The 14,361-nt window shown below is 34.8% G+C and overlaps 1 protein-coding gene across 1 annotated transcript in view; it reads right to left on the bottom strand.

The window, feature by feature from the left end:
• DPYD (dihydropyrimidine dehydrogenase) overlaps window positions 1-14,361 on the bottom strand; it is an 841,951-nt gene that overhangs the window by 151,622 nt on the left and 675,968 nt on the right. Inside the window, exon 19 of the mRNA XM_044238740.1 lies at window positions 5,482-5,624. Within this exon, the coding sequence (XP_044094675.1) occupies window positions 5,482-5,624 (143 nt within the window). The remainder of the gene's footprint in view (window positions 1-5,481; window positions 5,625-14,361) is intronic.

The raw sequence follows: 14,361 nt of genomic DNA on the forward strand, positions 1-14,361 counted from the left end.
TGAACCTTATTTCTTGGCCACAGTTCTACATCTGGTTCTGTTGTAATAGTCATTTTCACTCCAAAAATATACTAGGGAAATGATCTGGAACCAAAATTACTCTCTAACTAATTCCTTAGTTTTTCTTTTCAACATCCACTGAAGCATTTTGAAGGGAGAGTTATTGGATGTTTCAGCACTGAAATGTTAACATCCTTGTCAAAGCAAGTTACAGAATAAGATAATAGAAATAAACAGTGCCACAGAGAAATGATACATTCCTAGAAATGGCAAGAAGACTTCAAAAATTACCCGTTAAATGCAACCTGAAACCATAAAAGGCATTTCTATCTATAAACTGCAAGATGACCTCCAATATCTTGTAATTTTTATATTTCAGATAGCTCTCAATTAAAAATTTAAGCAAGTGATGCTACGACATAACTATTTTCCTTCCCTGATTCACCATCCCCAATTATTCATATAAGTGCTACCTTTTCAATAAAGCCTCTTTTTCTTTCATAACGCTTACCATCTTACATACCAAATATACTTACAGTTCATATTTATTATATACTATGTTTCTTCCCTCACTAAAATGTAAGCCCCAGAGGTAATGAATGGACTTCTGCCTGTTCTATTCCCAGAAGAATTCCAAATTCCTAAAACAATACCAGGCATATAGTAGGTCCTCAATAAATACTTTTTGAATGAACAAATGTATGTATGATTCTCTGTGATGCATTGTGATTAACAAGAAAGGCATGTTCTATTGCACTTACCCAACTATGAAAATATTTTAGCTTTCCATTTTGAAATGTCAGTACTTTCTCTAAAGTCACATAGAAGGTCTGACTCATTTAAAATGGCATTTGAAACTACTGACTAAATCCTTATTCCAAGAGTGAACTCACCTATTTACGCAGTCTATGTATGTGTATCAAGAAGATCAGGATCAAAATATTTATGTCACTATTTCTGTACCCACTACTTCTCTTTCTACACCCCAATGTATCAGCGCCACCCTGATACTTAATACATTTCATTTGTCTGATCATATCTTGCAAAAATGCATTTTGTCAGTATGTACTTTACTTCTGATTGGAAATAATTGAAAAGGTAGATTTGACAGTACTCCGCCCAAAGATATATAAGTGGATGAGCTCTTCAAGAGAAATATTATAGAACCAGAGAAGGGTATAGAATTGGGTGATAAGAGCCAGAAAACAAATGGTATCAGAGAAAGGGAGGGTGATGATGGAGGGTAATCTACCTTGAGGTATATGAAAAAAATATGAACTAACTACTGGGGAGAATCTGATGTGGATTTTCTTTTTTTATAAAGATAAATAAAAACAGATGCTGACTAGCACCCAAGGCCCAGCTGACATTAAACACTGTGAATTTGCAGTAAATCCAATTGGCAGAGTTACCTGAATTTCTCTAATAATATTCAGAAGCCCAGAAGCATAGAAAATGAAAGGTTAGATTAACCCAGGACTAGAAAGGCCAAGGGAACAGAACGGGGTGAAATTCGGTTACTATGGAAGAGACACAAAAATACTGCACATTCTCCACCTCATTTAAATGGGAAGCCAGAATTCTAAATTCAAGGGTTTTCCCCTCTCATAATCATCCCAAGCGTATCTTAATACTGATTTTAGTTCAGTTCAGACTTCAGTTAAAATTGGTCTAAAAATATGTTCCGGCTAAATAAAACTCTGATTCAAGCTAATGGTGTGGAATTGATACATAATCTGTAATCTTCTACCAGTAGAAGCCTATGTGTGGAACTTCACATTTTTAACCATATCATTTGGGAACCAATATCTTACATAGCTGGAAAGTTTCCCTGCAGTTCCTAGCTGGAACAGAAGGGCAAGTCCTTGGGCAACCACCACCTAGACCACGTTAACCCTTTCATCTCCTCTTCACAATCAGGTTTTAACAAACAAACAAACAAACAAACAAACAAAAGCTCAACTCCAACACATTCATTTAACAAATTAATTCAACAAATACTTAGTGTGTTTCTGCTATCTACCAAGCAGTCAATACACTGGATGACTAGTGTTTTAAGATGGGGCTTGGCATGAAAAGATAATTGAGCAAAACAAATTTCCTCTTTTGAAATCTGAGCTAAGAGATATTAAGCCTATGAAGCATTTCACTTGGAAGTTGGAGCTGAAAACCACCATGTAGAGGGGGCCCAGGTGTCATGTGGCAGGCAAAAGTTGAGAGGAGGCAGAAGCAAGGAGGAGGCTATGAAGAGAGAGGGAGTGACTGGAACTCTAGATTCCTCTGAGGGAGAAATCACATAGACCATAAAAGAGAGACGGAGGAGATTTCTCCTGAGAACTGCCCCACTGGTTTTTAAAGTTCTTGTTCCAGGGTCCCCTGATTCAGAGAATACAACTGACTACATTTTCTTAAGGAACTGTGAGTGATTCTCTACTTCTTGATCCAAAATAGGGCTAAGCAGAAACCACAACATGAATGATTATTTTAACCACACATACACATTTCTATAAGGACACATGGTATTCTACATATATTCACATACTATGGTCCACACACCAAGTACACCTCTTCTTGGAACGCACGTTGACTTATTTTTTATATTTTCACATTTCTTCTCTTCTTTGCACCCTTTCTGTAAGGAAGAAGCTGTAGCCTGAATATGTAAGCCTTGAGTAGGTAGGGAAGATCTACCTATTGCTGATATTCTCACCTTAGAGGTTCTAGGAGGGGTCAGGCAACATGAGCCATTGGAAGAGCACTGGCTTCACAGTTGTGAAACCTGCTGCTGTCTGAGCTCCAGCTCCAGCACTAGTCATGGGACTGGCTACATTCCTTTCATCCTCCAAGCCTCACGAAATGTCGATCAAAGCACAGGCAAACTTCAAAGATATTGTGGATTCGGTTCCAGACCACCACGATAAAGCAAATAATGCATTAAAGTAAGTCAAATAAATGTTTTTGGTTTCTCAGTGCATATAAAAGTTGTGTTTATACTCTACTGTATTAAGTGTGCAATAGCATTATGTCTTAAAAAGTACGTACTTTATAGAGTTTATTACTAATAAATGCTAATAAGAACCTAAGCTTTTAGTAAGTCATAATTACTGATCCTAGATCATCATAACAGATATAATAATTTTTAAAATATGAAATACTGCGAGAATTACCAAAATGTGCCACAAAGACACAAAGTGAGCAAATGTTTTTGGAAAAATGGTGACAGTGGACTGAGGCAGTGTTGCCACAAACCTTCAATTCATTGTTGTTGTTGTTTTTTAAAGATTTTATTTATTTATTTGAGAGAGAGTAGGAGAGAGAGAAAAAATGCACAAGCAGAGGAAGGAGCAGAGGGAGAAGCAGATTTTCCACTGAGCAAGGAGCCCAACGTGGGGCTCAATCCTAGGACCCTGGAATTATGACCTGAGCTGAAGTCAGACGCTTAACCAATGAGCCACCCAAGCACCCTCAAAAACCTTCAATTTGTAAAAAATGCAATATCTATAAAGTACAATAAAGTGAAGCATGATAAAACTATTTCACTCTCAGGTAGGTGTATAAAGACTATCTATAGCAGAGCTAAAAGCAACACTTGTTAGTCTTAACAGTCTTCACCCCCATCTATGACCTGCCAAAAATCACATGTTGGGAAATGAGCAAGCATCTTTTCTGGGACCTACTCACAACCCACTCATATCTTCCAGTCCCTACATTTCTCCTTGTTCATGAATGTAAATTCAGGTGATACTCAAGCCTAGATTTATCCTCAGATATTTCTTGACGTTGTTGTTCCTTGTTCTTTATTCCTTCCTTCCTGATGTCTCAAGATACTTTCTTTAACATTTCCTTTCTAAGGAACTTCCTTTAGCCATTCTTTTAGTTCTGGTCTCCTGGCAACAAATTCTTCTAGCTTTTCTTCTGTCAAGAATGTGTTGCTTTCTCCTTCATTCCTGAAGGATAGAAGGTTCTAGGTTGATAGTTCTTTTCCTTCAACAATTGAAAAATATTGTCCCAATTCCTGGATTTTTACACTTTCTGGTGAGAAATCTATTTCCATTAAAACTATTTGCTCCTTCCAGGTAAAATGTGTGTGGTTTTTTTTTTTCTTGCTTCCAAGGTCCTTTTTTATCTTTAGTTTTCAGAAGTTTGACTATGATGTGTTTTGGTATGGATTTCTTTTTTTTTTTTTTTTTTAAGATTTTATTTATTTATTTGATGGAGAGAAAAAAAGAGAGAGAGCACAAGCAGGGTGAGTGGCAGGCAGAAGGAAAGGGAGAAGCAGTCTCCCCGCTGAGCGGGGAGCCCCATGTGGGGCTCAATCTCAGGCCCCTAGTATTATGACCTGAGCTGAAGGCAGAAGCTTAACGTACTAAGTCAACTGGGTGCCCCAGTATGGATTTTTTTAGATATATCATATTTGAGGTTCATTCAACTTCTTAAATCTATAGGATTTTTCTCTTTTGCAAAAAGGTTGGGAGGTTTTCAAACATTATTTCTTTGTCATCTTTTCCTTCTGTGACCTCTCCTCTGAATGTTTGATCTTTTGTTATAGTCTCACACTTCTCTGAAGCTCTGCTCATTTTTTCAGTCTTTTTCCTCTGTGTTGTTCAGATTGGTTAAATCCTATTGCTCTGTCTTCTACTTCACTGATTCTTTCTTCTGTTTTCTCCATTTTGCTCTTGAGCCCATTAAATTTCAGTTATTATAATTTTCATTGAAATATTCCATTTGGAAGTAACAGTCTAGTCATCATATGAAAAAGTTTATCCCTGGGTCAAGCCAGACCATCCAAATCTGCATATCTGGCCTCAGAGAAATGTTTATGCTATAATGTGCCAAGGCAATGTACTGGGCCTTTGCTGAGAAACATAATAACAAGCAAGTATATAAGTAATAAGTAAAGATTATCGGTAGGAATGCTATTAAGAGTATAATGTACTACATCTCAAAGTATCCCTTTATGACAGTACTGGAAGAATATCTCTCAGCTCTGTATCACAAGAAGTTGAATAATCAATTTATATTTATATTTCAAAAGCTATGAAACCAATAATTTCCTTGCTTTGACTGCCAGGAAGTTTAGTCAAATTTGGTAATCCTCCCAGTACATTATGGCATAGGTTTTGTGTATTGGCTTTTCATTTTATTTCTCAAACAAAATTTTACTTTTACCCAGATGTCTTCATGTATTTGTTCTTCTTCCCAGTTCTAGAGTATGCATTTTGTTCTCTAATTTCATTTCTTTTGGAAACATGGAGGTAAGCAAATAAATTTTTACAAGATAGAGGGCTTGTAAGCCCTAACTAGGACAGAAAATAAACCTCAAGTATGTTCTCAACTCATAATAGGAACTTAATGAGAGCTACCATTTTAATCCCACACTGTCTCTTTCTCAGGAGATCCTACAAGAATATATTTGTTGTCACATAATTTACACTAGATGTATTAGATGGAGCTTTTTGAAGGGGAAAATACAGGTACTACCTGGAGGACCGAGGCTCCGCTGTGGAGAAACTGAAGACCACTCTCAGCTGAGTCGATTCCACCAGTGGCCAAAATGGGAAATCCAGGCAAGGCACGAGCAATAGAGGTCACAGCTCTCAAAGCAATGGGTCTGATTGCTGTGCCTACAGAAAATGAGAATAATCAATGGTTAGCATATTGACCATTTAAACATACTGCCTTATAATCATTATATGCAATGGTGTGCTATACTAGACAAAAGTCAATTTTCTTTATTGTTACTTAAGATATGCGTGTGTGTATGTGTGATACATATACATTGCCATGTTTTAAAGTATGTTAATTTGTAAATGGATGTGTATTTAAAGAATTTTGATGCTATTATTGCAAGCAAACGTGTTATGCAAGTGGATATAGCAACTTCAGAACTCCTGCATAAAATACATACATAATACAATTTGATATACAGTAATGTGTAAAAGATTATATGGAACGCTCAAGCATCTGTTTTAAAAAGAACAAGGAACAGCAGATTTTGAAAAAGAAAAACAATCACATACAGTGCATAAATAGACATACAGCTCTGTTATGTTTCCACTAAGTATAAAGCAGCTGGTGTGAATAGAGATACTGTGAAAACAAGCAAGGTGCTGATGAACTTACAGATTCCATATTGCTTTTTACATGCATTACTTGCAATTTGATGAAATATAGTGAGCCTAATCGAATTTTTCATACATTAGGTTTCCACCAAAGTAAGGACAATTTACTCGAATTCAGTAATTAAAGAGTATGTGCTTAATTTTTATACTTCACTCAACCAGGCATTACAAATATATTATTCCCTAATCATAATGAAAACTTCGTAGATGGACAGAACATTTGGGGGTCATTTTTTAAATGATTATATTGTATTAAAGATGCTTTCAACTCTCAAGGGTTAACATATCCAAAGTAAATTAATGCTTTCATCATACGGGAATATAATTTGGTATTTCTGGTGCAGATTCACAAGTCATTGTTCTTTAAAGGTATTTTCTGAACTAAAAATAGTTCTATTTGGCATTGCCTCAAAAACACAAATAAGCAACTGGTAAAATCAGCCTCATGTGGTGAGTACTTTAATCATTACCTCTACCACCACAAGCGTCTTCAAGACCAGCATTATCAATATGTATTTATGGGAGGACTCCCCCTGAGGAAGCACAAAGAATTTTCCTTAAAATTAGTGGATTTCTTTTTATCTTGTTCATATCCATTTCTGATGATATTAAATTTATGTGTAACTCATGCTTTTGCATTTAACACCAAAAATGTTTGTGGAAATATCTGTTCCTATTGCTCCCACACCTTAAAATCCTCCTCTAGATATTAATGTTTCTTAGTCAAGAATGTTCAAGGCTGACACTTCAGAATTCCATAATGGACACTGAAATACAAGGCAGTAAGTTAGGGTGAATTAGAAACTGAACATCAAGATCCTATTTCTACTTCAAAGTGTTTATCTGTGACTTCTTCATCTGTCTGATAAGGTAGAGAAGGTAAAAGCCAGAAGAATGCATAACAAGAATGTACACCCACACCAACACCTACATACACATTTAAATGTACAAATCTTTAGCTGTACTAAATAGAAATCTGAGTAAGAATAAAAGTTAAAGAAAAGCATTTTAAAGGACATCTGTAATTTAAATAAATCTTTTGGATTGACATATATCTATTTGCATAATATAACAGATACGTTCAATACATACTAAGCTGATGTCTTCTTTATATACATGTTACTTTGAAGTAGTAAACACTGGGATTCCTTTTTTTTTTTTTTCTTATTTAGTTGACCCTAGAGAGTTAAAGAAATTTGAGCTAAGCAGATAAATAATTTATTTCTAACTGCACTGTTAGAAGACTATCATTAATACTAAGGAATAAAATTTCAAAGTGGTACACAGGGATTTGGCCACATATCCCAATTGATATTAATGGACATCAAATGGCAAGATCCCAGAACACAGCTTTGAAAATTTAACCAGTTACATTTAAAGGGCAACATTATTACACAGGTGTTAAAAAACACCAGCAAATCCTCAGTGGCATTTGAAAATGTTCAATTAGGTCAATAAGACATTTTCTATTTCATGTTTTTCTTTCTTTCCTAAAACTTTCTAATCTACTTAATGAACATGAAAACCTTTCAAACTAATAAAGGTATCTTCTTAAAAATTAAGAGTAATTATGTTCTCTCAGGAAATGTGATCCAAAAATGAAGAAATGGGTCCTTCTGTTACTGGGTTATAGTAAATTCAGTTTTTATTTCCATTATGAATTCCATTTGATTAGTTTTCTTTGTGACTCAACTGGTTTAATATGAAATATAATCTACCTGTTCTCGGAGAGCATTTTTATAGGGAATAGGTTTTAAAAATGACTTTTATCTACCATGAAAGGTTTCTGGAAGGAAATCTTTTGAAAGTATATAAAAGGATCTTTCTAAATTGTTATATAGAAATTTCTTTTTAGTTTTAAAATTACAGGGATGAAGAAATAAAAGGTTCAAGATAAAAATAAAAGTTTCAGTATAAGTAAAACACATATATCTATACTATACAGAGTTGTACATGTGTCAATTAAAACACATAAATATTTCCAGGATCACAGAAGCTATCAGATAAGGACTTTTTACGATTTTGTCACTTCTGTAGTAATTAACGATTTTAGACCAAAGACCAGGGAGGAAGAAGCCAGTTTGAGAGGCTTACGGCATTGAATATGGACTCCATCTATAAGAAAATGACAAGGTTTAAAAATCAAGAAATTGAAATCCTATAAGCTTAAGTGAACTCATAGGCAACATGCAATTTAAATTAAGCCCTCATCCACATGGGATGACCAGATGAGCCTGATGCCTAATGGGAAATTCAGTTATATCAAGCCATTCTGTTCCAGCTGTGTGGAATGCTCCAATCAAGGTCATGCCATTCTGAATTCCCAAATTTCAAAACAAGCTGAAGGTTTGAACAACCAACCAATCAAACAAACAAACAAACAAAAAATGAAGTGCAGCCCCAACACTGCTACCAGGAGTCTGATTGGTTCAAAAGCAGCCTACTAGAAAAGCTGGTAGACTAGACTGAAATGTAACTTTTGACATCTAATCAGTCTAGGCCTTCCTTAGGGTTACAACTTAAAATGCCAATTAATATGCTGAAGTCATAGATATTCTCTGAAGAAACTTCACAGAACATTTTTGGATTGATTCCTATTCTAGAAGAAAAAATTTTATAAGTCAGAGATTTTTTAATTAAAAGTTAATCAATCTGATTTGGATGAGGTTTTTTCCTAAGAAGATGATACCATCACTTGCCAATATCACTTCAACAATTTTTAAATGCTACCATTAACAATAGTGTTATGTACTGATATGTAAATATTAAGGTATTATGACTTAATCAGTTTCCTTATGCAGGCCTCATTTGTCCAATCATCTGTCCATCTGTCTGAGAAATGTCTATTAAGCACCTATACCTTTAAAAAAAATTGTACTAAAGCTGAGAATCTTTCAAGAGCGATCCCATTTAATCAATTTGTGACCTTGTCACCAATGCAGATACCCAAAATACTAGTCCCTGTGATTTTAGAAGGTGGTTTTAAGGCAAATAATATGAATCCAATTATTTATTCTGTATAGATGTTCCATTAGGAAAAATTCATAGTCATTTAAACATATACATTTTATAAATACTATTAATATGAATTTTAGAAAGAAAGCAATTGGACAGCATCAGAGACACAACAGGGCCAACAGTTTAGGCTAAAATTCTAGTTCCACCACCAGCAAGCTGTGTGACTTTGTAAAAATTTCTTAATTTCATGTACCTCCATTTTTTTCAACATTAAAATAATAAAATTACAATCACAACTTCACAGGGTTTTTTTTTTTTTGAGGATTAAGTGATTTAATATATATAAAGGGCTAGCACAGGATAAAAACTATACAGGTGTTTGCTATTCTGATCTGTACTATCCACAAGGACAATTGATTTCAGGGGGAGCATTTATTCAGTTTACTTTGACAGTGCCTGTTGTGGTTCTGCTGTGTATTTAGTAATGCTATTAAACCATTTTTTTTAATAGAGAAAAAAAAGCATGATGCCTCTGATGGTAGAACTCGATATCCCCTGAAACCTTACAAGGACCACACATCCACTGTCCTTTCCCCCTCTCCTAACAGCTCTCATTCAGCAGTGTCATAACGTGGTTGATAAGATTACTTGCACTGACTCCAAAGGCAAAAATCTCAGAGGCAAAAATCAATATATTAAAAAAAAATTCTTTTTTTTTGAGAATCCAAAGGTCCAAGCACTAAACCAATATACAGGATTTTAATGACAGCTTCAGAACTCAAGTTTATTGGTGAAAAGGAGGTAGAGCTTTACTCTGCATGACTAAATCCTTGAAGAGAAAGGAATTTTTAATGGGCAAGACAGTGTGGAACATATGCTAATTTTGGATAACTGGAATTTTGAATAATTGAGTTTAATTCTGTTTGTTTTTTCCCTAATCATTTGACTCCTAGGACAGCTACTGTTGCACAATTAATTGTTAGAGCTAAGTCCACAATAAACTCCCTGATAATAGCCCTAGCTGGCAATAAAACAGAAAGTGGGTTATAATACTCACTTGTGCTTACTGTGTATACAAAAAGAAAATGTACTTTTAATTTGCTTACATTAATTAAAATATAAGGAATTAAGTAGATAATAAATTCATTAGAAATTGAACTTTGCCTACCTAATTGTTAATAATTTTAACATCATCGAGAAGAAAGAAAATATTAACAAATCAAGAATTTCAAGGATTTAGGAGTTGAGAAACTGATTTTATAAAATACTAAAATACACCTAAGTCAAGCACCAAAAAATTTATGCTTTACTAAAACAAGCTTAATATGTTAATGAACCTAATATACTGATAAATATGTGAACATAGCTAGTTAAAAATACAGCTTTACACATGGATTAAAGCCCTGTGAGAAAATTAGCATAATTCAACCAGAAATTGAAGTACTAAAAGGATCCAGGGTTATATGTAGAGATATGAAATTTAAAGAGAAGAAATGGGGGAAAGAAAATCAATTGTTTTATGTTGTTGTTATTTTACTTTTATTGGAAAAAATGAAAATTACCTTAGGAAAATGTTTTAATTTCAGTTGACTATTTCAAGAATTTTTTCCTAAGTCTTTATACCTTTGTGGCTATATTTATTTTCTTCATAACATATTCAGTATGTTCATAGTCAATTCACATTCAGTCACTTGGTACCTAGCATGTGCCAAGCATTTTATCTTAAAGCAAAAGAATTAAGACAATTCATCAAAGAGGGGACCATTTTCCTTTCTGAAAGTATCAGCTGCCGGTAGTGGAAGAATTAGGAGCACCCGTTCACGGGGTAACTTCCACGGGCCAGACCTGAGGTTGAGGACTCATACAGATTGTGCAATGTAACCCTCACGATGCTGTGAAGGTAGATGCTGTCATCTCTATTTCGTATATGAAGAAAGGGAAGCTCAAACTGAATAAATAAACTGTTTGATGTCACACAGTTTAAAAGGGATAGACTGAAATCAAACACCAAGTCTCTATGACATGAAAGGCTGTACTCTTCAGCTGTTACTGAGAAATGACAGTGCAGCATTTATGAAGAACATCATCTTCATATTGTCTTTGCCCAAGAAAACCAGTATCAGTATGGCCAATGGCCTAGTGCTAAGAGCATAGGTTCTAACATCCAACCAATGAGGTGTAAGTCTCAGCTCGCGTACTTCATATAAGTATGACTTTGAGCAAACTCCTTAACTTCCTAAAGCATCCGTTTTCCCTATCTGTGAAACAGGGTCATTAATAACAATATCAGAGCCAACTGAGGAGAATTAAATGATAGAATTCACCAAAAACATTTGGCATACTGCCTGGTTTCTAGTATACATAGGCTAATATTACTGTCAAAGCTAGAGAAAATTAAGCAGAAAAATAAACATTCAGCTACAAACATGTGGGGATAAACACTTAATACTTAAGGGGTGTTAATTAACCTCTTAGATCTCAAATTTGGAGATTTGCTTGTAATTCATATGTCATTCCATTTGTAAAAAAATACTTTGAGTCTATGATTATAAATGCATGTATTTGTATAAATGAATCTTTATTAGATTTATAAGACAATGGCAATATCTAAATGTATATGTATTTTCATCCAGAAACTCCAGTTTGAGGAATCCATTCCATTAGTACATAGACACAAAGTTACATGTACAAAGATCTTCCTTGAAGTATTTCTTTTCATAGCAAAATAGTGAAAACAACATAAATTATCACCAATAGTTTATGCTATTAAATATAGTTCATCTACATACAATATCCTAGAAATTTTTACAAAAGATTTTATTTCTTTCAAAGCACAAGCAAGGGGGAGGGGCTGAGGGAGAGGGAGAAGCAGAGGAACCTGCTCTCGATCCCAGGACCCTGGGATCATGACCAGAGCAGAAGGTAGATGCTTAACTGACTGAGCCACCTAGGCAGCCAATATCCTAGAACATTTTTAAAACTAACATGGATAGGGCAACTGGATTGCTCAGTCGGTTTAGTGTCCAACTCTTGGTTTCAGTTCAGGTCATGATCTCATAGGATCGTGGGATCAAAGCACTCCCTCACACATGCATCAGGCTCCACACTGAGAGGGAAGTCTACTTGATTCTCTCCCTATGCCTGTCTTCTCCCATTCTCTCTCATAAATTAAATCTTTTTTTAAAAAAAACAAATAAATAGAAAAAAGGAAAACTAACATGGAAGTATCTCTAGTACAAATGCTGAAATGTTAATAACAAGTAGCAAAATAATATATATGATGTGGTCCCATTTTTGGTTAAAAAAAGTATGATTACATTTAGTACATGGCATGTAAATGCATAGAATGTTGAGTTTTAAACTATTAACAGTTAACTCTGGGGATGGTGCTGAAGAAGTCTCAGGTTGATATCTAAACTTCCATATTTGATTCCTTTAGATAAAAAGTGTTTATAATTTACTTCTGCAATAAAAAGTGACTAGTTTTTACAATGCTCCAAAAAGTTACAATAGAGAAATACGCACTATCAGATTTTCTGTTGTGCAACTTTTATAGAGAGGATGTGCAATGATTCTATACTTTGCATATTCAAGAGAGTAAACTTAGTCCTTTATCCAGCATTTTAAGCAAAATATTAACAAACTCAGAATATATCCAGAACATAACGATCTCTCCCTGCCTACACATACACACACAAACATACACACACCACAGTGTATGAAATGGCTGAAAGGAATCCCAATAGTTGTCTTCAAATATTGAAGGTAACCATAGAGAAAAGGTTTCATCTATGCTTTTCTTAAAAGATAACTAGAACTAATGCTTAAGCACACATTAATTTTTTTTTAAATTTTATCTATTTATTTGACAGAGAGAGACACAGTGAGAGAGGAAACACAAGCAGGGGAGTGGGAGAGGGAGAAGCAGGCTTCCCACTGAGCAGGGAGCCCCAGGTAAGGCTCGATCCCAGGATCCTGGGATCATGATCTGAGCTGAAGGTAGACACTTAATGACTGAGCCACCCAGGAGCCCCAAATAGTTTTATTATTACCATGATTTCATCAATTTTTTGCAAATCCAGCAGCACAAGTAGTTATACTGGGACGTCCTTATTCCTTGAACCTAGATGGATACTTGGCAGGTAGAATACAATAAAATGACCTCTCTACTATAGCAAATATTAGATTAGACGATATCTTCGAATTCAAAATTCAAGGACACTATGAACTTTCTCATGGTAGTTTAGGAGAAATTTTACATGCTCTGTGCTTTCTAATAGATACCCGTGATGAAGCTAACTTAGAAAGAACCAGATACAAGTTAAAATAAAATTTTAACATTAAATACAATCACACTCAATATAGAGACTCTTCTTTTAAGTGCTTTTTAATTGCCAGGGATTTTCTTAAGTGTTTTTTGTATACATTGTGTCAATGACATTACCATAGATTTTTTTGGTCTCCATTTTTATAGATGTATAAACAAGACTTAGCAGAAATAAATATCTCACCCTCAAGAGATCACTCAGTAGAAAGCGTGGGTTCAGTATTTGAATGTAGGTCAACCTGATTGCCAATATCATGCTCTTAGCCATAATGTTATACTTATTCCTTATATTATTTTATTTTATTAAAGATTTTACTTATTTATTTGAGACAGAGAGAGAGAGCACAAGTAGGGGGGAGGACAGAGGGAGAGGGAGAAGCAGGCTTCCCACTGAGCCCAGAGCCGGATGCAGGGCTCAATCCCAAAACCCTGGGATCATGATCTGAGCCCCAGGCAGGTGCTTAACCAACTAAGCCACGCAGGCATCCCTTCTTCCTTATTTTAAATGTTTGGATCTGAATTAAGTTACAGAAAGAGTAGTCACTGATTTTGTAGCTCATAAAGATATACTGTCCAAGTATGAGAAAACCAAGAATATTAGCATTATATTAAATGTTGGCTAGGAATTAGTGTCAGGCTTTCTTGGGTAGTAACTCATTGTTATAACTAGAGCGACCATATGAACCAGTTTGCCCGAAAAGTCCCAGTTTATTATACCTGTATTTATTTGTAATTACCTGATGTAATTATAAGTAGCATCTTCTTTCAGTCTAAAAGTATCTCAGTTTGGATGATTATATTATATGCATGAATTACAGCACAAAGATAATTATGAAAGCAAAGTGAAATTGATTTAGACTAAAACCATAACCTATGAAGAACTAAAAGAATGGCATGAAGAGATAAATGTCTTTAAATCTGATACTCGAGGGAAAAATATATGGCATTCATATG

This window comes from Neovison vison, chromosome 2 (assembly GCF_020171115.1).
Source record: "Neovison vison isolate M4711 chromosome 2, ASM_NN_V1, whole genome shotgun sequence".
NCBI classification, from domain to species: Eukaryota; Metazoa; Chordata; class Mammalia; order Carnivora; family Mustelidae; genus Neogale; species Neogale vison.